The sequence below is a fragment of the Lissotriton vulgaris genome, chromosome 2_1, assembly GCF_964263255.1.
Source record: "Lissotriton vulgaris chromosome 2_1, aLisVul1.2, whole genome shotgun sequence".
Lineage (NCBI taxonomy): Eukaryota > Metazoa > Chordata > Amphibia > Caudata > Salamandridae > Lissotriton > Lissotriton vulgaris.
Window position 1 is genome coordinate 1008306621 of NC_141687.1, and position 27907 is coordinate 1008334527.

The 27907-nt window shown below is 37.5% G+C and overlaps 1 protein-coding gene across 1 annotated transcript; it reads right to left on the reverse strand.

Annotated features, from left to right (window-relative positions):
• Positions 1–473: 473 nt before the first annotated feature.
• LOC147731539 (uncharacterized) lies at positions 474–26586 on the reverse strand. Its single transcript, XM_086954211.1, has 3 exons — positions 26482–26586; positions 13448–19132; positions 474–635 (listed from the first exon to the last, which is right to left on the reverse strand). The coding sequence occupies exons 2-3, from the start codon at positions 19091–19093 to the stop codon at positions 474–476; spliced, it is 5808 nt and encodes a 1935-aa protein (XP_086810337.1). The 5' UTR covers positions 19094–19132; positions 26482–26586.
• Positions 26587–27907: the final 1321 nt, after the last annotated feature.

Genomic DNA, 27907 nt, shown 5'->3' on the forward strand with positions numbered 1-27907 from the left:
CCGGTCAACAAGAGAATCACCTTCCGTCTCCTCACCCACGCACACAAAGCCCTACACAGCCAAGGCCCAGGATACCTCAACAGCCGCCTCAACTTCTACGCTCCCAAACGCCAGCTTCGTTCGACCTGCCACGCCCTCGCCGCCATCCCCCGCATCCGCAGAGCCACCACAGGGGGACGGTCCTTCTCCTACCTCGCCACCAAGACATGGAACTCCCTCCCCTCCCACCTCCGCCTGACCCAGGACCACCTCGCCTTCAGGAAGCAACTCAAGACCTGGTTGTGCGAGCAGTAGCAGATCCCCCCCCCCCCCAGCGCCTTGAGACCCTCTGGGTAACTAGTGCGCTATATAAATACGATGATTGATTGATTGATTGATTGATCACTTTGGTTATAGGTTAGCAAGCCACTCTGGGTACTCAGTGGTTCTAGAGGGGTAGGTATCCTAGTGTGTAACTCTTTGCCCTTAACAATTCACAAGATAATCCGGGATGATGTTGGCTGCAGGGTGGCTCTTGCGGGTAGTTGGGAGGGCTGCCCTTTGACCTTTTGCTCTCCATATTTGCCGCCAAGGTTACACTCGACTGTGCGCCCCAAAATAGGTGCATTTTTGCTAGAGCTTCCACCGGCGTCCTCCTGATGGGAATAGATGCAAATGCAGTCATAGACCAAGAGGTAGATCAGCTAAGCAATGCAGGGGCGCACTCTAGGGGACGGGTTCTCCCAGGCTTCCTCATGGCTATGGGGCTGGCAGATATATGGAGGGCACACAATCCTCAAACTAAACAATTCACATACTACTCGGCCCACCACATGTCTTTCTATGGAATAGACTACTAATTTACGCAGCTAGATCAAATGGGGAATTATGAGCGGCCACTCCTTCTGGCTAAGGGTATTTCAGATCACTCCCCTATATGTGTCACTCTCAGGGGACCAAAGGCCAGTAGAACAGCATTCCCTAAAATAGACACCAGCTACCTCTGTGGCTCTAAGCTAAGAAGTAAACTTGAGGAGGAAATAAACCTGTACTTTAAAGAAAACAAGGGAACTGTAGACTCTGAGGTAGTGCTTTGGGAAGCATTATAGGCAGTGCTGCGGGGACAGGCACAGGCGTTAATTGGGGGGAAAAAGATAGAGGAGGCCACCAAGTTCCATAGGCTAAAGCAAGAAATAGCACAAATAGAACAAGAAGTGATTGAGGGCCAAAAACAAGGCATGGGCACATGCAGTGGCGATGTAATGGAGGATCTATGATGTGAAGGGATTAAGCCTTGAAGCTTTTAGCATGGCTCAACAAACGAGACAAAGAAAGGTCCTGGGTTGCGGTAGTCTGAGATGTAGCAGGCGACGTGCACATAACGAATGCCCAAATAGCGGAAGCTTTTGCTTCTTACTATGAAACACTGTATGCCCCTGTAAGTTTACGATCTACTCAAAATTGCACTGAGTTTTTGGCCGACTTTGCACTCCCAACACTTACCAAAGAAATGAGCGATAGTCTGGAGGCCGACTTAAACGAAGAAGAACTGGCCTTGGCTTTGGGTTCCCTAAGAGCCGCTAAAGCTGTGGGCCCAAACGACTTTCCAGTCGAGCTGTTTAAAGGAATGGCTTCTAAAATCACTCACCCATTATTAGCCATGTCAAAGAAGCCAGCGAATCGGGTACACTGCCTTTGGATCAACACCTAGCCACAATAGTGGTGATACATAAAGCTGGGAAACCCCCAGAAAGCTGCAGTTCATACGGAACAATCTCTCTAGCTAAGACTCTAGCTAACAGATAGATGGCAGTCCTTAAGATCCTTATACATATATGACCAGTCAGGCTTCATGCTAATGCAGGAGTACCCACCAAAACCTATGGTGACTCTATGGAGTCCTGCATTTGATGGCCACCCCCACATCTCCACAATCGGCATCGATGGCACTAGATGCCTAAATGGCTTTTGACAGTACAGAGTGGAAATACCTTTTTGTGGTCCTAGCTAAACTGGGCTTCAACCCAACTTTCTGTAAGTGGGTAAGACTGGTATATCATGACCCACTTGCACAATTAAGGGTTAATGGGATGCTGTCTCGTCGGTTCTTGCTGGAGAGGGGGACTATGCAGGGTTGTCCCCTATTGCCACTACTATACGTGCTGGCTTTAAAGCAAGTGGCACATTGGATTAGAAGAGACCTAGTAATCTGGGGATTTCAGGCCTCCGGAGGGTGGGCAGAGGGCATATCTCTTTATGCCGATGATATACTTCTATATTTGTCGAGCCCCTATTTTAACATCTCCTGAGTGCTGCACATTTTTTAACTATATGGTAATGCCCCTCTCAGGACCCCCTCCGAAGCTGCCGTCAAACTGTGCGGCCCCGGTGGTAGAAGAAGGGTTCATGTATCTGGGTTTGTACATATTCAGAGACCCTCAATCATTTCTACAAGCAAATCTTTATCCAGTACTGCAGAGATTTAGGGTGGAAGCCTTGCACTGGCGCACGCTCCCCCTGACGCTGAAGGAAAGGGCAGCGCTATATAAAAAGATCCCTCTGCTGCCCCTCATTTATGAGTTACAATACACACTCTGATGTTTTTTGCAAGCAGATAGCTCAGGAACTCCATAATGTAATCTGGCAGGGGGGACACCTAGGGCACCTAGAGCAAAGGTTGTGGAGTGCTGGTTTTCAGCTAACAAACAATTAGGGTGGCATCGCCGCCTGACAGCGATGACGCCATTGTGTGTGGGCGACCAACTGAGAGAAGTAGCAGGCTTTAAGGGCTACTCGGGATGGAGAGCCATAGGTATTGACCACCCGGTCGACATATGAAGGGAACAGCATTGCTACCTTTTGAAGACCTAAAAAACAAATTTCAGCTTGTGCTTGCACTTGACCAGGCCTTTCCCTATGAGAGGCTCAAGCACGCATTAAACTGACATATTATATGAGGAGAGACCATCCATGAATACTCCCCCTTGAGGACCGTGTGCTAGCACACCCAATACTAGAAAAAGGCGATTTCCACAAGATATAGGAAATTAATCTACAATACGCCAGATCCCCTGACTTCCTTGCACGCAGCCTGGGTGACTGATTTGGGCAATCTTGAAGGTGTGGAATGGACCGATGCGCTGCAGGGGTCTAGAGAAATAGCAATCAGGTCCAGATTTAGGCTGATAGATCTTAGAATTCTGCATCGCTCGTACTACTCCCACACATTGTTATACAAATAGAGTAAAGGTCAGTCAGCACACTGCATAAGGGATGCCATATCATATGGGAACGCCCAATAATCATTCGCTTTTGGGAGGGAGTGGTGGCGATGTCTAGAGTCATGGGAGTAGAGGTACCTCTAGAGGCCAAGGGGCTCCTACTGATGATCAAGGGAGAGGAAGATTGGCCTAGGCATGTGAGAAGCTAGCTTGCCCTCGCTACCGCAGTTGCAAAGCATAACATAGCGTGTAGATGGCGGTCGCACATCTCCCCAGCAGTGACCGAAAGAGAGACTGAGCTTGACTCGTGCTACCAAGCAGAAAAGGTTATATATAATATTGGGGATGTAAGAAAAGGTGTGGAACAATATGGTCCCATGGGAGAAATATAGAAACTTGGGGGATATATCGGCAATATGCGAGTCAAAGGGAACAGATGTGACTTGTGAATAAGGCTGATCCAGAGTCCTAGATTATGTGAGTAGAATATGGTTAAAGAGGTGGTAACCTGACAGAGCTGAGTTCCATTAACAATGTTGTGCTGGCTTTGATGTACCACTATATATATATGTGTAACAGACTGGTTCCTTCTTATGTGCTTGTAATGCAATGCTTGTGATATCATGTGCTGTTTCACAAAAAGATGAAAATAAAAAAGAGGAACCAGAGATCAGAATTTTTAAACTTTCTAAAGTTCCTAGAAAAAGTCAAGCAGTATGGAGAAGCAGCAGTTCATATGGGGATGGGACCTAGGTGCAATTTCATGCTGACCACAGTGCAGCAGAAGTTGGATACAACAAGCAGGTTTTTGTACCTTCAGACTTAAACTTTAACTGATGGAAAAGCTGCTTGTGGTGAGTTCTGCAGACACGATCTTCTCAGGGTGGGATTCTGGGCATCAGGTCTCCAGCCAGAACTCCTGCATGATCAAGTCCCGCTTAGTCAGCTGAGCACTCCAGGCATCGAGGGTGCTCCTGCTTTTTGTTTCTCTGAATCAGGTAAATGGAAGGTCAACCTTGGACAGCAGTTCCACTCTCTGGATGGCAGTAGGATGCAGGAATCCTTGAGTCCTTTTGTGTGTCCTGTCCTTCCAGACTTCTTCTTCCAGCATAGTCTTCATCAGTTGGAGTCTACCAAGTTCCAGTAGTGTACTGAGTAAGTGGCGGTTGATCTGCCAGATTTATCCTGTGCACAGTGCCTCATCTTCTTTTGCAGCAGATATACCTTCACCGTACTGTAAAATTATCCAGGCTTGCCTACTTCACCTTGGCAGGGCCCAGCTTCCACCAGACAGGTCTTTCCCCGGCATCTTGACCACTCCCCTACCCGACGTGGTCAAAACTGTTTTTCTCTTCTAGTGTGGCATGAGCCTGACTGCCTAGGAGTGTCCTGGCGATAAATAGGGAATCCCTTCCTGGCTGTATCGGTGGTGCTGGTTCTGAGGTGTACACAAACATGAACATGTGAATATTTAAATAAGCATTCCAGCTATTCAAGAAGTTCCTATAGCATGTTAATGTTTTTAGACACATTGGTTTTGGGTCACTCTGTTTGGGGGTCACATATTTCATGTTTTCAATTGGTGAAGTGGCTTATGATTGCCAACTGTGTTGTGTTTGAGGTAACGTTGTACATGCTATCACAATTTGCACCATTGGCGTAGGTTGGAATATTTCTAATTTCTTGTTGTTTTGAATGTCAAAGTAACATATAAAACAGATGTGGTACTTGCACCTCTCAATGGATGTTTTAAATGAAAAATTGCTATATAAAGATTACAAGAGATCATTTTACTAAAAAGATTATTTTTGTGCTCATACTTTAGATTGAGGTGTGCCGTATACGTTGAAATAATTGAATATTTGTGTCAGGAAGGCACTTTTTCAAATATATTAATATTTTTGGTAAACAGACAGAATATCGAGGTTTTTTTTGACCTACAAGAGTATAGAGTTTTAAATATCGAGGTACAAGAATATCGACATCAAGAATATTGTGGTACAGAATATCAACAGTAAGTTAAGAGATATTGTTTTTTTAATATCATATGTAAAAATATTGTTGTCAATAATATCGATATTTATATAAGTGTTCTGTATTTTAGTATGTTTGTTAAAAGTATGCGATGTAATTTTTTAGTATAAGTATAGCAATTTTTTTCATGTATGTGTTCAATATGTAGCAATAAATAATTTTATGTTAATTAATTTTTGCGTATTTTAGTTCTGTGGCGGGTTGTGTGTTTATAGGTGAATAGGGTGGGAAGTAATTTAATTATAAATAAACAATTATGCATTTCTGTTTATTACTTTTTAAAATTAACTCATTAAGTAATTATTAATTGGTTAATCATTAATATTAATTAATTGATAATTTTATTAGTTGTGCTGATTATTTTAGGAGCATGTTATGGGTTATAGGGGAATAGGGTGGGAAGTAATTAAATTATAAAAAGGTAATTATTAATTTTTATTTATTACTATTTATAATTAGTTTATTAATACTTAATTATTACTTAGTTAATTTTTTTTATTTAGTGATCAATTGATAATTGTAATAATTGAGTTCTTTATTTTAAGAGTGGTTTGTGGTTTATAGGGGATCAGGTTGGGAAGCAATATAATTATAATAAAGTAATTATTCATTTTTAGGTCAAGCCTAAAAATTACTATAAATCTCAGTGAGACCTAAAGTAATCTGTATATGTTGGCAAGCAGCCGGTTGTTTATCCTGCTGCTTGCCATTGGCTTAATGTTGTTGTAGCATTTCTTACAATTGTTTTCAGTGGCTGTTCTGACTTCCATGTAGTCCGGAAGCAGGGTCCTCCAACTACAATATTTGTCCGCACTATTCTGAATTTTTGTTTGTCTTGCACATTGCTGGTTGACCTAAACATGGCAGCGGCGCATGCGCAAGGAGCCCATGTGCGCGAGGGGTGGGTAGCGCATTCTGCTTGTTTTTATAGCTAAGCTTGCATTTCAAGGGCTGATGACACCAGTTTGGCTATCTTCTCCTATGCAGCCAGTGAGGAACTGTCCTCTTGTTATTAAATAGAATCTGACCCAAGTAAAATACACATGCAAATCATGGGTCATTATGGAGCTAGCCACCTCGACAGATTTTATTCTGATCATTCCAATATGGCGGCACTGTTTGAGGAACCATTGGAACATATGCCCCTTCTTGCTATGTCACCTTAATACCACGAGGTTTTGGATGGTGTCACGCGCAAGCCCTTTAAATTACAGAAACAAAGCGCGAGGGGAAAGAGACTGGCGGGGAAAACGCCGGCAGTGCGGGTCGGAGTATATCCGTTTTCTCAAACGTTGACCACTCATATTTCAGGTAAGCTAAGGGACCCTCAGATTGGAGTAGGGCTAACATCATTCACCTACTCCAGCCCAGCTTTAGTCACATGAGAGATTGCACGTATGTTTCGTCAGTCTCTTAGATGTATTCAATTTTGACATTTATCAGAGTGCTTAGCCCAGCTAGTTTAATCTGCACATCTGGGCTTAATACCTAAGATAGCTACATTTCGGTGTTGTATTTATTGATAGTCTATCACCGAGCCAGTAACTGTTAACACAAAGTATGTGTATTCCCCAACCACCACAGACAGATTAATAGCTATGTCATGTAGTCTTAGTAATACCATTCCATCTTATGGGCTTGAGACCGAAACATAACACAAGCTGGACCCCAATATTGCCAGCTAAGAAGATTCTACAGCTAGCATTATAAATGAAATGTATTCTTTTGCTTCTATGGTATCAGCTGTATTAAAAACAATTTTATTCTCTCTGTGTGCCCTATGTGTTTAACTAATGGCATGTTACTAATAAAGTAAATACACTCTCAACCTGATAATTTATGCAGTCCATGACGATTTATTGCAAAAAAGGAAAGAGGACAGGAACACCTGTGTGACAACATTCAGCACAGCTTCCAATTGTGTTAAGATAATAATTACAACAGGCATTTTTTATTTTCTTTTTCATTTGCCTCCCCAGGCTGTTCTGCAGACTTGGCCTCTGTGCAGAGTGACACTCATCTCAGCAGGGAAGTCTCCAACCTGGAGTTCCCATAACAGAGGCCCAAGAGGTGTGAACCTTCCACACTTGGGTGCCAACAGAATCAAAAGGCTGAGCTCACCTAAAAGACCCTTCTCCCTCTTTGGAATAAACATTGCAGTCTCACCCTTCACTCCCACCATCTACCAAGTGTCTGTCTATGTGTGCTCTGGAAGGCAGTACTCAATAGCAAACAACATCAATAAACTCCACTACATACCACTCCACAACACAAAATACCATTCCACATAATTATACTCTAAAAACACAATCCCACTCCCCATCATTCCACTTCACTCATTACCACATAATTACTACCCACATAATTCCACAGCACGTCATGCAACATAATTCCAATTTACAATTCCACTCCACACCACGCAATTCCATGCCACTCAGTTGGACAACTAACTAATCCAATCCAACCTACATACTTTCACAACACACCACATACATACACTCCATAACACATAAAAAACATTTACAATGCCAATAGCTCCAACTCTAAAAAATGCAAGACCAATTGCATTTCCAATGCTTGTTATTTATTAGTATTTATAATTACTTTATTAATAATAGTTTATTAATGGGTATTATATTTTTTTTAATTATTAAATTGATAATTGTGTTAAAAATGTTAGCTTGTTAAGAAGTGGGTTGTAGGTTTATAAGGGAATAGGTTGGGAAGTAGTTGAATTAAAATAAAGTAATTAATATTTTTATTTATTAGTATTTATTTTATATTTCTATTTTATAGTGTCGTTTTTGTTAATGTATTTAATCATATTTAATTAATAATTGTTTGAAAAGGATGCATTTTTAATTGGTAAATATATTAATTATGTCTAATTTGTATGAGGTCTTTGTGCATTTATAGTGGAATATGGTGTGAAGTAATTTATTTATACAAATATATATATATATATATATATATTTTTTTTTTATATATATCTGAGAAAAGAAAGAAAGAAATTGGTCTCCCAAATCTCAAGATTTGACCAAAAACTGCTTAGAACATGATAATGCCCATTCAGGGCTTTATTACTAGGGCCACGTAGAGTACCATAACCAAGGCAACTCCCACCCATAATATCCGTGAACCACCTTTTAGAGTTCCCAACTCCGAAAGCGAAACTAGTTGTTCAATAAAAGGAGTGGTAATGAGAACTGTACAGGACAACGGCCTTTAGAAATGATAGGCGACCAGAAATATGTGATGTAACATTACACCTAAATAGAAATTGGTATTACTAATGAATTGATTAGTATAAGCACACAATGATTTGTGAATGTGCTGAAAAGCACTGATGATTGTACATAAATTGTATATATATGAATTTGTTTTAGCGCGATATTGACCACTACAAGATGGCCGCCATTTCCAATGATGGAATTGTATGAAATGTGCTGTTTTTTATTTTTACTTTCAGCACACGTGACAGGAAGTCAAAATGAACTTTTATTTAAATCACTTTCAAAAAAATGCGATGGTTTACACTGATGAAGGCGGCAACACCGAAACGCATTTGTAACCCTTGTTATGCTGCAGAGCTGTGAATAAAATGGCTAGCCACGCTAAAGCGACTTTGAGTGCTCTTCTTTGAGACGAGTCCCGGGTACGGAGGGGCTGAAGTGTTTGAAAAAAAAATAAACATATATATATATATATATATATATATATATATATATATATATATATATATATATATATATATTCACTGAAAAAACCATAGGTTTCACACCAGTTATAGTTAGGAATTGGCATTTAAAAAACCTATTAAATTCACTGAAAAAACCATAGGTTTCACACCAGTTATAGTTAGCTGGAAATTTTACTGATATAAAACCATTGAAATTCCCACGTTATAGTTAGTCGGACTCACTATAACTTGCGCGTGCAATGCACTGCTGATGACGTCACATATTACATCACTCATGACATGGTCAGTGACATCACTCATGACATCACTGATGACACCATCCAGTGAATATGTGTCTTTCTGAAAAATAAATATTAGTGAGTTATGTTTAAATATTTAAATACATATATTAGTGTTTCACTTTGTGTATAAGTGGCTACATGTGTTGATAAGTAGCTACATGCGTATGTATATGGGTTATTTGATATTTTTATTAGTATTAGTATGAGTGTCTATATGGTTTGGTGGAGGTATTACTTAGCACATAGATGCATGAGTGACTGACTCTTTGTTTGTATGTGTTTTGAAGACAGCATATGTACAGGACTGTATGGGTGGATGAGTGTCTATATGTGTTTGTTAGTGAGTGAATGACTGTCTCACTAGTGTCTTTATCAGTAACTACATATGTTTTAATCTAGTATATATGAATATTGATGTATATAACTGAGTATATGTGAGAGTAAGAGATTGTAAGATTTCCTGTTTAAATAAGTATGTGTTTCTATAAGTGATTGTTTAAGAGAATAAATATGTGTAATTTTCAATAGAAGTAAGGTGGAAGTGTGTGTATAACTCTATTTTCAAATAAATGGTTGTTCAATAGTTTATTTGCACGTGTGAATATGTGTGTGAGTAACTTTTGGATGAATGTCGGTGTGTAACAGAATGTATAGGTGTATCTCTTCATATGATGAGTGAGTATATGTATGAGTGACTATATAGAACTGTTGGTGAATGAGTGGATGAGTATATAGATAGTGGAAGTACAGAATTGCTTGTTGTAACTGATATAGGTATGTCCATTTTTTAAAAATTTCAGTTTCTATTTTTGAATATGTGTCTCAAGGGTTACTTTACACTGAGAGGAGGTCTGTCACTGTGTCACAAGGATGGTGTCATCAGTGATGTCATGAGTGATGTCACTGACCATGTCATGAGTGATGTAATATGTGACGTCATCAGCAGTGCATTGCACGCGCAAGTTATAGTGAGTCCGACTAACTATAACGTGGGAATTTCAATGGTTTTATATCAGTAAAATTTCCAGCTAACTATAACTGGTGTGAAACCTATGGTTTTTTCAGTGAATTTAATAGGTTTTTTAAATGCCAATTCCTAACTATAACTGGTGTGAAACCTATGGTTTTTTCAGTGAATTTCATAGGTTTTTTAAATGCTAATTCCTAACTATAACTGGTGTGAAACCTATGGTTTTTTCAGTGAATTTCATAGGTTTTTTTAATGCTAATTCCTAACTTTTTATTCATACTCATACCTATGTGTTTTTTAGTGAATTGCTAAAGTATGTTTTTGTAAAAATGAACACTATAATGTATATTGCGATAATATTTTTAATTTAAAATATTTTTTTTTTATATTTCACTTTGGTGCGCTTTCGGTGCGCGCACTGGTGCGCGTACCGTCAGCGCACTAACAAAAAAAAAGAAAAAAAAATGAAGGAGGGACTGTGTAATAGATAGTAAGACAGATAAAAAGTGTAAAAGGAAGTAACTGAGAAAAGAAAAATGAGTAATGGAGCAAAAGAAAGAAGAAATAGGAAGAAGACTAAAGCAGAGGTTAAGGGAGAATGTAAATGGATGTTGAAAGTAAAAAGAAGGACAGTTAAGTATGGGAATGTCAGGTAGTGACGGAATCAGAGGAAAAGAATAGCAGTGATTGAGGGAAAGTAAATATCAGTGAATATAAGTAAAGAGGGGTGAAAGAGGGTACATGTAAGTGAATAAGGGTAACACATGGGGAGTAATAGACAGAAAGAAGAGAGAGAGTAAAAGAAGGACTGTCACAAAGGGACTAAGTGAACCAGTAAAAAAGGTAAGTGAAGGAGTGTGCATAGGCAGAAGTACTGAAAGAAATTGAATGTGGTCGGAAGTAAACATGCAACAAAAGAATAAGTGAGGGAAGCAAAGTAAGGAAATAGGTGTGCGGTAGGGTGACAGAAAAATAGTGAAAATAAAACAAAAGGTGATAACAAAAAACATTTTACAAACACACTTACCATATAATCTATGCAAATTTGTATCTGTGAAAGATAAAGGAAAAAACATGTTATAATTACATAAAAATGTATATTAAAATAGAAGAAACAGTTCATGAGGTTTAAAAATCTACAAAAGTTTACTTAGAAATGAAGCAATAGTAAAGGATACAAAAACAGAAAGAAAGTAATGTAGAAAGAAAAAAAAAGGAAAAAGAAATAGTTGGAGATCAAATTCCTAAAGGTAAAAAAGATACTAAAAGAATGTAAAATATCAAAACAAAATGAGTAAAGATAAGAAACTAAAAGAAAAATGATTGAAAAAGAGAGAAGTCAGATTGATAAACTATAAATAAAATAGAGGAATAGAAGATGATTGAGAGTGAGTGAAGTGAAGTCACAGAGTGAAGGGATGAAAGGAATGAAGTTAGTATAGAACGATGGATAAAACAGGAGTGAGAGAGTAAGTACACAGAAAGACAAAAGGAAGAACTAACTGAACTACAGTACAATGAGTGTGAAAGAAAAAAAAATGGAGAAAGAGAAAGAGGGTTAGGAAACTAAAGCAGTGGTACTAAGAGAATATAAAAAAGATAAAAAGTGGTGGAAGGAACTGAGGAAATGCAGATAGTTCTTATTACATTAAGAAGTTGTGAATGAAGTACAGTAAAGAAACAGCAATGAAAAAAGAGTGTAAATTAGTAAAGAGAGGTAAATAAGGGTGAAGAAGAAAATGAGTGCATAATAATGTGAACACAATATAAATTACATAAAGCAAACAACACAATAACTTCTACAATATGTTACATTATTTATTTTTGCTGTTCTCAGAATATATTGAATTCCACTTAAATTAGTGAGTTCAAAGTCTTCATCATATAACAGCGGGAAAAAAAAAACACAATCTAAAAGATTGTGTTTAAAAAAACCCATTCAAACATACATCTCATATATGTACACTAATCTTTGATTCACTTACTTTTCCATGAGGCCAAGTAGAAGATAGTGAAGGTCCTTTTGGTAGAAAAAAAGTCTGCTGTTCCTTATAAGTTCCATTTCATCGACTTCCTATGAAAAAAGATCTAAAAACATCATACCATACACAATCCTCACGGCCAATTTGTGTCAGATATATCGGTATTTTTTACTTTGAGATCCACTTAAAGTATCTACATGAGATTGCAGATAGTGAAGGTCCTTTTGGTGAAAAAAGTCTCCTGTGCTCTATAACTTCGATTTCATCAACTTCCTATGAAAAAAGATCTAACAACATCATATCTTACATTTTCCTCACGGCCAATTTGTGTCAGATATATCAGTATTTTTTACTTTGAGATCCACTTAAAGTATCTACATGAGATAAATAATTTCAAATATTAGATTAACTAACTAACTAACTAACTTTTATTAACTATTCCCGTCTTCAAAGGCCAATTCCCTTTACTAAAACTTTGGTTTTAAAAACACTAGATAAGAATTTGTAGAGTCATAAGGCAAACGTTGTTTATAAGTTAAATGAGAATCATTGCAGTAACTCCATCCATTTTCAGATTTTAAGTAGCATGTATAATGTCCTGAGGTGGTCGAAGGTCCATCATGATAAATAATAGCTTCAGTTGTAAAGGTCCTTCCAGAAATTGATAACTGAGAAGCCACAAAATTTTTGATAGAAGTTGTCAATTTAGTTCCATCAGGTCTACATCGTTGGAAAACTAAAATGATATACTGCCCATACCTTTGTATAAATAATGTGGACAGCATTGTACAGTTACATTGGGTACACACCATATTATGATCTGCTGCTTTAACTAGATTTTTAAAAGACACTGATTTACAGTCTGGTAAAGTCAAATATATAAATCTTTCAGTGTCTATTGTAGTAGTACTTGATAAACTACAATTGTGGCAGTCATGCTGCCATTGATAAGAAAGACTGAAAAGATTATCTACATCTACACCTTCATCTTCCAAAACACCAAACATATACATTAAAAATTCCTGACAATCCTGCTGAATGTTCTGTGAAAATTTATCTTGACCAGAACACAAATCTAAAATATTTCGAATTTCTGTTACACTTTCTATTTGTGCTGTAACACTGCTACATTTCTGAAACACAGAATTCAATAAACCACACAATCTTTGATCCCGATTTTCAACAATCTGTTCTTGTAAACTTTTAAGAAAAAAAACAACATTAACCACTACATTAGCATAGCAGTTGACACCAGAACTGTTTTCAAACTGAAATCCAACAACATTTTCTCCACAATTCTTTTTCTTCCTGTTTTCAATTACAGTTTTCTCTACTTTTTGTCTTTTTGCAACTACCTCACTACAATTATCCTCATTTCTTCTTTTTCGGCCTACCACACGTTTTTCAAACAGAGGATATTGAGGCAAATGTGGAGCATACTCTCTTCTTAACCTATTGTATTCTTTAACACAATCTAGATCTGCAGAAATCTTTGTCTCATCACACGCAATCAAATACAATCCTGATAAAGTTCTGACTCGAGATAATGCCACATATGCCATACCCTCTTTAAACACAGATCTTCCAATGTTCACCAATGCACTATCTACACTTAAACCTTGAGATTTATGAATTGTCACTGCATACGCCAAACAAACAGGAAACTGTTTTCGGCGAACATATAAGTCTTTTACAAGTAAAAATCTAGCAGAACAACGACTTATTTGTTGTACTTGTTCAATGCCATCAAATTTTATTTTTAAAAATTCAATTCCATCTCTATTTCTGTAATTCACAAAATCAACAACATAACCCATTGCTCCATTTACCAGACCGCTTTCAACATTTAAATTCCTTCTCAAAATGATACGACAATTTAAACACACATTCAGAGTCTTTTCAAAACCAGCTGTTTTTGAAATACTTTTCTCCAATGAATGCAATTTAATTTTCAAATTTTCTGACAAAACAATTGTTGCACCCATATGCTCTATTTTATCTATTGCTTCTAGTTTCACAATCTCTTCATTTTCTAAGTCTAACATTTTTTGGTTGAAGATGGAACATTCTTGCAGAGTTGGCATCAAACATATCCCAGATTTCTTCTCAGTCATTTTTTTAAAAATATTCTCTGGAAGAATGTTGTCATTTGGATACAAATTTGAAATTAATCGACTATGCAAAGCTTTTTTCCCTTTCTCAGTCATTTTTCCAATTCTTACATCTTGTAGAATATTTTTATAATCTTCATCCTTGGCCTGTCGCATATTTTGAAGCAGTTCAGCATATTTAAAATTTAGCCATATATTAACATTTCCAATGCTTCCAAGGGACTTCCTGGTATCTTCATGCGTGAGCATTTTAAACACTGGTTGTCCTTTTACTGGAGTCAACTGCAATAGATCTCCAAAAACAATAATGTGTTTTCCTCCAAATAACACATCATAGTCTGTTTTAAGAATTTCTTGCATTCTCAAATGCACAAAAGCAAGCATTAGATTTGAGACCATGCTTACTTCATCTATGATAAGAAGTTTCATTTTCTTCAAGACTCTTGAAACTTCAGAACACGCATCTCCAGATAGCTTGTTGTAATGCAATTTATTATCATGTTCAACTGGCAGCATCAATAAACGATGTAGAGTAATCCCTTTAATGTTATGTGCTGCCAGACCAGTTGGAGCAGTTACAACACAAGACAGTGGTGAATCAGTCCTTTTCTGCAGATAACTTGCAACGGCTTTAATTAGAAAACTTTTTCCTGTCCCCGCTTCTCCACTTACATACAGTCGGACAGGGTCAAATAATATACATGAGCACTCTTTTTTCTCATGTCTGAATCCATGTTCAATCTGCTCTGTGACTTCATCATATATCTTTTTCTGCTCAATGTTTAGTTGCGTTACCAAATCTTCTAAGTTAACTCCATCCTCTTGAGCTTGTTCCATAGCTCTTTCCACCTCATCCATGGCAGTGGCAGCTTCATTTTGGATAATTGGTCCTCCTAGTGGATCCTGGCTCAATGAAGTAGAACTCTGACTATCTTGAGAACTGTTTCTAGCTATCTCTTCAGCAATTGTGGTTTCTTGCTCCATTTCTTCATTCAACATTTGCAGATAATTTAGAAAAATAGGACATTCTATGGTATCCTTAGTTGCATTAAAAGAGTCTTCATAACAGAGAAAATCTCCAAGTAGTTCCTCTTCTGTACGCCATGGCTTAAAGAGTTGCAAAAGAGCTAAGTAGTAAAATTCTCTTTTGTCTGGAACTTCACAACTCAATTTTCGATGATTAATCAAATGGCCTTTTTTCTGCTTCACTAGACATCCTTCATAGCCAATGAGTGCATATTTTCCATTATTGATATCTTCTGTGATGTTCCTCTTATAACTGTAGTTTTGAAGAACTTCATACAAACATGTGTTCTCAAGGTGAGTACTTCTATTTGGATAGTATGTATCCAACATATTTGTCTTCAAAATATCTGTACTGTTTGGTTCTTTTTCCGCCAAATATTCAATTTCTTGTACAGATTTCAAAACTCGGTTTCGTGTGGCAGCAAGACCAAGACTCACCCAAATGATTGTTCTTGATTTGGCATAGAGACTTGCTGATGATAACCGATCAGAACATTCATATGCTCCAATTTCTCGATGCGACAACATCTTCAGACTGAAACTGTATAATTTCTTGCTTAGACTCTTTTCATGTGAAATGTCCTCCCACATTTCCTTCAGTTCTGTCTTTTCTTTTTTGGTGATGTAAGATGTCACATATCGAGCCACAGCAATAGAGTTGTCAGCAACGAACTGAATATCCATGTTAGCATTCCACATGGACAAAATCACTGGGTTGTAATCGTTGATGTACTTAGATTCTTCATTTCTTTTCAAATTATATGTGTTTTTGGGAGATTTTCTCGTCACAGTATGTCGTAGAGATGACATCAAATTATTTACTCTTCCCTTAGAAATCACTGGTCGAGGAAATGCAAAACGACATTTCGTGTAGTACTTTTCCTTGTTTTTAAATTTTCGACGACAGTACTTTCCACAACGATGAGATTGAAAACGTAAAACTTGTTGCCTTAAATTGTTTTCTTCAGTAGATTTTGGAACAGCACATGTTGAATACTCTTCAATGAAACTCATCACTGTTTCATCTGAATCTGTTCCAAATTTGGGTGCATCTTTAATCCACAACAACATATGTATATGAGGAGCACCTCTCGCTTGATATTCCTTCCTCCAAAAGAAATCCAAAACCTCTCCAAGGGGAGGATTTTTTTTGTTGGTAATAAAAGACATCATAGCTTCAAATCTATGATTAAAATATCTGCAAACATTCACTGGATCTAAAGAACACAGTTCTCCTGGTGTTTTCAATTCTATATTTGGTATGTTTTCATTTGCCTCTCGTAGAAATTGAAGTAAATCGTCCCATGCATACTCAGCACAGCTAAGAGTGAGGAACCATGTAGGAGTTCCTAAGTTTCTTAGCATACATTTCAATTCTCCATGACGACGAAACCAATACTCATTGGTTCCACGTTGACATGCCATGAGATTGATTAGCTGAGATTCCAAAATACTGTCTTGCAGATTAACTTTCTCCATAAAGTCCCTTGCACATACATTTTGCAAATGAGGTCCACTTTTTAATATATGATTAACTGCATAAGAAAGCCCAGACAAATCACTTTCAAACAGTAGATGAAATAAATATGGAATGCATTGACGAAACCTTGGATCTTCTGCATATAATCTTAGAGTCCGGTATTCAGCTGCAGGAATTTGAACTGGTCGATCATCATATCGTCCACCACAACCTGTTGGAAATAATTGTGGAAAACAACGAGCTTCCAAACTTTCTTCCCATACACTAATGGGACTTCCTTTTGCTGCCTTCATTTGAAACAAGTCAATTGCATTTCCCATTACTTCTTTGGAATGCAAAGGATGAACAGTATAATGTTCATATATTTCTTCAGTTCTAGACACATCAACTTTTTCAATTTGACCAACTGAAGAATCACTATCTTCTTCTGTAGCTGTTTCCTCAACTCCAACACTTACATGTTTGTAGTACTCATTGTTTTTAACTAAATACAACGTTGCCTTCTTGACTTTTTTAACATCCACTAAATCTTGCCAAATTTTCTTACTCTTTGTTGGAACCCCATTAACTAGAATAACTAAAGGATCTTCTTCTGCTCTTTCTACACCAATTGTATTAATATTTTTCTTTACATCTAGAGGCAAATAAACAACTCTTCCCTTTAATCCTCTCAGTAAATCTGATGGAGGCAATTTCCCTGTCTTAGGCTCCATGCGTACAATAGCCTGAAAAGGATGGACACATTGAATCAAAATAGATTCATAAGTATTTAGATCCATCAATTCAGAAGGAATATCTATCAACTGAAGATTATTATAAACTGCTCTTGCAGGCATTCTATTTTCATTTAATTTTTTCAAACAATAAGTGCAAATACGCTGATCCAAACTCAAATCAAAAGAATTCTCCACCAACAAATAACTTACAAAATCCTCCCATTCACTATTATTTTCCAATTCACTTTTTGCATATAAATCAACTAACCTAGTCTGAATTTTATAATGAGTCCGTCGACAACACACACAAGTTACATTAGGCCTCTCACTTGATTTCACCTTAAACTTGATAATTTCCTCATCAAACTTTTCAATACTTGAAATTTGTCCATTATCTTCTGCATTACCATCCATTACTATATCTATTTCTACACTGTCCTCTTTGTTCCCAAAATAACAAAACTCAATTTCTTCACAAATAGTCTTCACATCCACTTCAGATCCATGCAAAAGAGCACTATTTAACTGTTTAAGCTTAAGTGCAGGACTTTTTGCATAATACAACTTCCTCACTAATTTCCTTACGTTATTATGATGCACTGCTAACATCCTAAAATGATGAAAAACACTCCGACAAACTTTTCTAGAAAGACATGCTAGTGAATGCCCTTGCAAACCTGTGCTTTCTCTCACTCTGCAAGGATCTAACTCTTGCAGGATCTTCATTTTTTGTTTGAGACTTTTTTTACTATATGTACGTAAGAAATTTCGAAGCAAATCAATTGATTCCTGTCGCACACTACAAATACTACTGCATTTCCATGTGTACACTGGACCCTTAGTACGTCTCCCTAAAACTTCATCAGCTAACACCTCTTCTGCATCTCTAGGTACAAGTTTCTCTTTTTCCATCACACAACTATCTTTCACCTCATAGGCACGACCACTGGTGTCAACCGCATGCACCAAATCATTTTCCTGAAAGTAACTCTCCTCATTAAAAAAAGGCTCAGAACTTGAACTATGCATCCATTCACCAGAAAATACTTCACAAAAATTACTCCGATTAATAATTCTTTTCCATCTACTGTTCGATTTGAAAACATCCATTGCCTTATTAAGTATCCTAATTCTATTGATTATTAAAATAAATAATTTTTTCTTAACTTCAAAAGCCTGATCAACAATCTTTTCTACACTTTTCTTTTTCTTGTAAAAAGCAGCTTTTAGTTTACTTTTCTTTTCATTTTTTAGCAAATTTAAAACTACCCTATTGCGAAACATTCGCCTACGAATGTCCCTAAAAACATTTACTCTTCTATTGCTAACCATTCTCTTCTCTCCTGGTCCAATGGAAACATTTTTTGTGGGCTTCTCTTTCCTTTTTAGATTTGTTGACTTTTTCTGTATATTCACATTAGCAATTTCATTTTTTTTCCTACGACATATGTTACGAAGAAAAGACTTAATTGGCTTACCAGAAGCTTTTCTGGTGTTTTTTGAAGTAGTTGTTGAAGAGGATTCCATAAACTCTGTTGTTGATGTTCTCCTTTTCCGTATGGTATTTTTGATATTTCTTTGCCTTGAAGGCATTTTTGCTTGCTTTTCAGAAGTTGATTTGAATCTGTTGTTCTGTTAAAAAAACACATGAAAGACCACTATTAGCAAACAACAAAGTAATGTTAAAAAGCAAACAATATAAACAATAAATTGCAACATATTTAAGTTTATACAATAGCAACTCATGGCTTTATTTTTAAAGGCCTTGCGCCACCAGTGCGTCACTTATTACCCATGTTTAAAGTCAAGCATCAGCTGCACATGCCATTCATAAATAAGGGCCAAATGCAAATACCAATCAATTGCACCCAAAAATCGATTTTTCAATAACATGTAAGAAACACTGCGCAAAACCTAAGTACAACCACTCAATATCATCAAACAAAGTCAGGGTCTGATTTATAAAGGCCTTGCGCCACCAGTGCGTCACTTATTACCCATGTTTAAAGTCTTGCATCGGCTGCACATGGCAATCATAAATAAGGGCCAAATACATATACCAATCAATTGCACCCAAAAATCGATTTTTGAATAACATGTAAGAAACACTGTGCAGAACCTATGTACAACCAATCAATATCATCAAACAAAGTCAGGGCCTTATTTATGAAAGCCTTGCGCCACCAGTGTGTCACTTATTACCCATGTTTAAAGTCATGCATCAGTTGCACATGGCAATCATAAATAAGGGCCAAATACATATACCAATCAATTGCACCCCAAAATCGATTTTTCAATAACATGTAAGAAACACTGCGCAAAACCTAAGTACAACCACTCAATATCATCAAACAAAGTCAGGGCCTTATTTATGAAAGCCTTGCGCCACCAGTGCGTCACGTATTACCCATGTTGAAAGTCATGCATCGGCTGCACATGGCAATCATAAATAAGGGCCAAATACATATACCAATCAATTGCACCCAAAAATCAATTTTTGAATAACATGTAAGAAACACTGCGCAGAACCTATGTACAACCAATCAATATCATCAAACAAAGTCAGGGCCTTATTTATGAAAGCCTTGCGCCACCAGTGCGTCACTTATTACCCATGTTTAAAGTCATGCATCAGCTGCACATGGCAATCATAAATAAGGGCCAAATACATATACCAATCAATTGCACCCAAAAATCGATTTTTGAATAACATGTAAGAAACACTGTGCAGAACCTATGTACAACCAATCAATATCATCAAACAAAGTCAGAGCCTTATTTATGAAAGCCTTGCGCCACCAGTGCGTCACTTATTACCCATGTTTAAAGTCATGCATCAGCTGCACATGGCAATCATAAATAAGTGCCAAATACATATACCAATCAATTGCACCCCAAAATCGATTTTTGAATAACATGTAAGGAACACTGCACAGAACCTAAGTACAACCACTCAATATCATCAAACAAAGTCAGGCCTTATTTATGAAAGCCTTGCGCCACCAGTGCGTCACTTATTACCCATGTTTAAAGTCATGCATCAGTTGCACATGGCAATCATAAATTAGGGCAAAATACATATACTAATCAATTGCACCCAAAAATCAATTTTACAATAACATGTAAGAAACACGGCGCAGAACCTAAGTACAACCAATCAATATCATCAAACAAAGTCAGGGCCTTATTTATGAAAGCCTTGCGCCACCAGTGCGTCACGTATTACCCATGTTGAAAGTCATGCATCGGCTGCACATGGCAATCATAAATAAGGGCCAAATACATATACCAATCAATTGCACCCAAAAAGTCGATTTTTGAATAACATGTAAGGAACACTGCACAGAACCTAAGTACAACCACTCAATATCATCAAACAAAGTCAGGGCCTTATTTATGAAAGCCTTGCGCCACCAGTGCGTCACTTATTACCCATGTTTAAAGTCATGCATCAGCTGCACATGGCATTCATAAATAAGGGCCAAATACATATACCAATCAATTGCACCCAAAAATCGATTTTTCAATAACATGTAAGAAGCACTGTGCAGAACCTATGTACAACCAATCAATATCATCAAACAAAGTCAGAGCCTTATTTATGAAAGCCTTGCGCCACCAGTGCGTCACTTATTACCCATGTTTAAAGTCATGCATCAGCTGCACATGGCAATCATAAATAAGGACCAAATACATATACCAATCAATTGCACCCAAAAATCGATTTTTGTTTAACATGTAAGAAGCACTGTGCAGAACCTATGTACAACCAATCAATATCATCAAACAAAGTCAGAGCCTTATTTATGAAAGCCTTGCACCACCAGTGCGTCACTTATTACCCATGTTTAAAGTCATGCATCAGCTGCACATGGCAATCATAAATAAGGGCCAAATACATATACCAATCAATTGCACCCAAAAATCGATTTTTGAATAACATGTAAGGAACACTGCACAGAACCTAAGTACAACCACTCAATATCATCAAACAAAGTCAGGCCTTATTTATGAAAGCCTTGCGCCACCAGTGCGTCACCTATTACCCATGTTTAAAGTCATGCATCAGTTGCACATGGCAATCATAAATTAGGGCAAAATACATATACTAATCAATTGCACCCAAAAATCGATTTTTCAATAACATGTAAGGAACACGGCGCAGAACCTAAGTACAACCACTCAATATCATCAAACAAAGTCAGGGCCTTATTTATGAAAGCCTTGCGCCACCAGTGCGTCACTTATTACCCATGTTTAAAGTCATGCATCAGCTGCACATGGCAATCATAAATAAGGGCCAAATACATATACCAATCAATTGCACCCAAAAATCGATTTTTGAATAACATGTAAGGAACACTGCACAGAACCTAAGTACAACCACTCAATATCATCAAACAAAGTCAGGCCTTATTTATGAAAGCCTTGCGCCACCAGTGCGTCACTTATTACCCATGTTTAAAGTCATGCATCAGTTGCACATGGCAATCATAAATTAGGGCAAAATACATATACTAATCAATTGCACCCAAAAATCGATTTTTCAATAACATGTAAGGAACACGGCGCAGAACCTATGTACAACCAATCAATATCATCAAACAAAGTCAGGGCCTTATTTATGAAAGCTTTGCGCCACCAGTGCGTCACTTATTACCCATGTTTAAAGTCATGCATCAGCTGCACATGGCAATCATAAATAAGTGCCAAATACATATACCAATCAATTGCACCCCAAAATCGATTTTTGAATAACATGTAAGGAACACTGCACAGAACCTAAGTACAACCACTCAATATCATCAAACAAAGTCAGGCCTTATTTATGAAAGCCTTGCGCCACCAGTGCGTCACTTATTACCCATGTTTAAAGTCATGCATCAGTTGCACATGGCAATCATAAATTAGGGCAAAATACATATACTAATCAATTTCACCCAAAAATCAATTTTACAATAACATGTAAGAAACACGGCGCAGAACCTAAGTACAACCAATCAATATCATCAAACAAAGTCAGGGCCTTATTTATGAAAGCCTTGCGCCACCAGTGCGTCACGTATTACCCATGTTGAAAGTCATGCATCGGCTGCACATGGCAATCATAAATAAGGGCCAAATACATATACCAATCAATTGCACCCAAAAAGTCGATTTTTGAATAACATGTAAGGAACACTGCACAGAACCTAAGTACAACCACTCAATATCATCAAACAAAGTCAGGGCCTTATTTATGAAAGCCTTGCGCCACCAGTGCGTCACTTATTACCCATGTTTAAAGTCATGCATCAGCTGCACATGGCATTCATAAATAAGGGCCAAATACATATACCAATCAATTGCACCCAAAAATCGATTTTTCAATAACATGTAAGAAGCACTGTGCAGAACCTATGTACAACCAATCAATATCATCAAACAAAGTCAGAGCCTTATTTATGAAAGCCTTGCGCCACCAGTGCGTCACTTATTACCCATGTTTAAAGTCATGCATCAGCTGCACATGGCAATCATAAATAAGGACCAAATACATATACCAATCAATTGCACCCAAAAATCGATTTTTGTTTAACATGTAAGAAGCACTGTGCAGAACCTATGTACAACCAATCAATATCATCAAACAAAGTCAGAGCCTTATTTATGAAAGCCTTGCACCACCAGTGCGTCACTTATTACCCATGTTTAAAGTCATGCATCAGCTGCACATGGCAATCATAAATAAGGGCCAAATATATATACCAATCAATTGCACCCAAAAATCGATTTTTGAATAACATGTAAGGAACACTGCACAGAACCTAAGTACAACCACTCAATATCATCAAACAAAGTCAGGCCTTATTTATGAAAGCCTTGCGCCACCAGTGCGTCACTTATTACCCATGTTTAAAGTCATGCATCAGTTGCACATGGCAATCATAAATTAGGGCAAAATACATATACTAATCAATTGCACCCAAAAATCGATTTTTCAATAACATGTAAGGAACACGGCGCAGAACCTAAGTACAACCAATCAATATCATCAAACAAAGTCAGGGCCTTATTTATGAAAGCCTTGCGCCACCAGTGCGTCACTTATTACCCATGTTTAAAGTCATGCATCAGCTGCACATGGCAATCATAAATAAGGGCCAAATACATATACCAATCAATTGCACCCAAAAATCGATTTTTGAATAACATGTAAGGAACACTGCACAGAACCTAAGTACAACCACTCAATATCATCAAACAAAGTCAGGCCTTATTTATGAAAGCCTTGCGCCACCAGTGCGTCACTTATTACCCATGTTTAAAGTCATGCATCAGTTGCACATGGCAATCATAAATTAGGGCAAAATACATATACTAATCAATTGCACCCAAAAATCGATTTTTCAATAACATGTAAGGAACACGGCGCAGAACCTATGTACAACCAATCAATATCATCAAACAAAGTCAGGGCCTTATTTATGAAAGCCTTGCGCCACCAGTGCGTCACTTATTACCCATGTTTAAAGTCATGCATCAGCTGCACATGGCATTCATAAATAAGGGCCAAATACATATACCAATCAATTGCACCCAAAAATCGATTTTTGAATAACATGTAAGGAACTCTGCACAGAACCTAAGTACAACCACTCAATATCATCAAACAAAGTCAGGGCCTTATTTATGAAAGCCTTGCGCCACCAGTGCGTCACTTATTACCCATGTTTAAAGTCATGCATCAGCTGCACATGGCATTCATAAATAAGGGCCAAATACATATACCAATCAATTGCACCCAAAAATCGATTTTTCAATAACATGTAAGAAGCACTGTGCAGAACCTATGTACAACCAATCAATATCATCAAACAAAGTCAGAGCCTTATTTATGAAAGCCTTGCGCCACCAGTGCGTCACTTATTACCCATGTTTAAAGTCATGCATCAGCTGCACATGGCAATCATAAATAAGGACCAAATACATATACCAATCAATTGCACCCAAAAATCGATTTTTGAATAACATGTAAGGAACACTGCACAGAACCTAAGTACAACCACTCAATATCATCAAACAAAGTCAGGCCTTATTTATGAAAGCCTTGCGCCACCAGTGCGTCACTTATTACCCATGTTTAAAGTCATGCATCAGTTGCACATGGCAATCATAAATTAGGGCAAAATACATATACTAATCAATTGCACCCAAAAATCGATTTTTCAATAACATGTAAGAAACACGGCGCAGAACCTAAGTACAACCAATCAATATCATCAAACAAAGTCAGGGCCTTATTTATGAAAGCCTTGCGCCACCAGTGCGTCACTTATTACCCATGTTTAAAGTCATGCATCAGCTGCACATGGCATTCATAAATAAGGGCCAAATACATATACCAATCAATTGCACCCAAAAATCGATTTTTGTTTAACATGTAAGAAGCACTGTGCAGAACCTATGTACAACCAATCAATATCATCAAACAAAGTCAGAGCCTTATTTATGAAAGCCTTGCACCACCAGTGCGTCACTTATTACCCATGTTTAAAGTCATGCATCAGCTGCACATGGCAATCATAAATAAGGGCCAAATACATATACCAATCAATTGCACCCAAAAATCGATTTTTGAATAACATGTAAGGAACACTGCACAGAACCTAAGTACAACCACTCAATATCATCAAACAAAGTCAGGCCTTATTTATGAAAGCCTTGCGCCACCAGTGCGTCACTTATTACCCATGTTTAAAGTCATGCATCAGTTGCACATGGCAATCATAAATTAGGGCAAAATACATATACTAATCAATTGCACCCAAAAATCGATTTTTCAATAACATGTAAGGAACACGGCGCAGAACCTAAGTACAACCAATCAATATCATCAAACAAAGTCAGGGCCTTATTTATGAAAGCCTTGCGCCACCAGTGCGTCACTTATTACCCATGTTTAAAGTCATGCATCAGCTGCACATGGCAATCATAAATAAGGGCCAAATACATATACCAATCAATTGCACCCAAAAATCGATTTTTGAATAACATGTAAGGAACACTGCACAGAACCTAAGTACAACCACTCAATATCATCAAACAAAGTCAGGCCTTATTTATGAAAGCCTTGCGCCACCAGTGCGTCACTTATTACCCATGTTTAAAGTCATGCATCAGTTGCACATGGCAATCATAAATTAGGGCAAAATACATATACTAATCAATTGCACCCAAAAATCGATTTTTCAATAACATGTAAGGAACACGGCGCAGAACCTATGTACAACCAATCAATATCATCAAACAAAGTCAGGGCCTTATTTATGAAAGCCTTGCGCCACCAGTGCGTCACTTATTACCCATGTTTAAAGTCATGCATCAGCTGCACATGGCATTCATAAATAAGGGCCAAATACATATACCAATCAATTGCACCCAAAAATCGATTTTTAAATAACATGTAAGGAACACTGCACAGAACCTAAGTACAACCACTCAATATCATCAAACAAAGTCAGGGCCTTATTTATGAAAGCCTTGCGCCACCAGTGCGTCACTTATTACCCATGTTTAAAGTCATGCATCAGCTGCACATGGCATTCATAAATAAGGGCCAAATACATATACCAATCAATTGCACCCAAAAATCGATTTTTCAATAACATGTAAGAAACACTGCACAGAACCTAACTAAAACCACTCAATCTCATCAAACAAAATCAGGGCCTCATTTATAAAAGCCTGGCGCCACCAGTGCATCACTTATTACCCATGTTTAAAGTCATGCATCAACTGCACATGGCAATCATAAAAAAGGCCAAATAAAAATACCATTCATTTGCACCCAAAATCGATTTTTAAATAACATGTAAAAAACACTGCGCAGGACTTATATACTAACATACAATTTCACTTCTAAAACATAACTATCTGCTTCCAAATATTCTCCATAGAGAAAATAAATCTCTATCTAAATTAAATGAATCATTACTTACCTTTAGAAATGCTTTTGGAGATTGAAAACAGTGTCAGACACACACACCAATTTTTCTTTAGCAGAGGAAAAGGTGTGCTCTCAATACACTGAAACCAAGACTGGCATAGAAAATCTCTATCTTTGTACACATATGCCTTAATTCAACCAATGAAAACTCTTCCCTCACTATTTTCAAACCAACACCCATCCCCCTCTCAAACCTTTCTATCTGTTACCATAGCAACTCCCTCCTAACTGAACTCTAAGGTTCAAAAGTTTATCTTACAATGTTGCAAATTAACTCAGCAAGGATGTTTGACCTGTGAATACAGCAGCCTATACAGGGTATTTTTGCTTTTGGTGATTTTTTTTAAACCATTCAAATTGCTTCTTTCACACAACATAACCATACACCCTAACTTTCAGTTTTCAACTATCTGAATCCACCAATCATTGCTAGTGATTCAAGAGCACAGAAACTCCACAATTATTTTTTTGTGAACTCCTACTGTTCCAACTGCCATTTCATTCCCACACTTCATCTGACTGGACCAGAACCTTCTCACATCATGTACTCTGTTTGGGTTATTGGACATAGCTACATCCACTGGGCTCAAAGGTATGCAGCTAGCAGAAATTTTCATAACCTTGATTTATCAAATGTGGAAATCAAGTGGATTGGCCACAGAGGATTAAAATGTCACCAATTGATACCATTGGTGAAAACCTTTTTGCATCTGCCAGAACCTGACCTTATAATTGTGCACTGTGGTGGAAACGATCTAGGCACATTAACTGGAGTAGGTCTGGAAATGCTATTAAAGGACACCTTTCATCAATTGATGATACTTTTTCCCCACACTGCCTTGGTATATTCCAATATATGCCAAAGACAGAAATGGAACTGGTCCAACCAATTTGGTCCACAATTTGAGAAAGCACGGAAACATGTAAATAAATCTGTTTCTGCTTACATGAGAGACTATGGAATGGGTTCATTATACAATAATAACTTGCGTTACAACATGCAAGACATCTACAGAGGAGATGGAGTGCACTTCTCAGATGAGGGGAATAGAATATTCCTCCTGAATTTAAGAATGTGTATTGGAACCTACTTGTAGGTACCTAAATCAACCACAGAACCCAAAAGCTCTTTTCAGAGCTACCCTAACTCTGATCATTCAAAGCGTTTATTTTTTTCTAACTTTTTTCACTATTTTTCACCAAAGTACGCGTACGGGTACGCTTAAAGGTGCGCGCACCAGGCGCTACCCCCGCGAAAAATTTAAGAATTTTTTTTTTTTTTTAACGTTTATGAGCCTCCTAAGCCCCCCTCAGAAAACCTAGAGGGTCAAGAAGTCTATACAGTTCCCCCTTCTATCCATTCCGAACATTGTTTACCCTCCATCTTGTGTCTCGATTGTTCCGAAACACAAAATGGA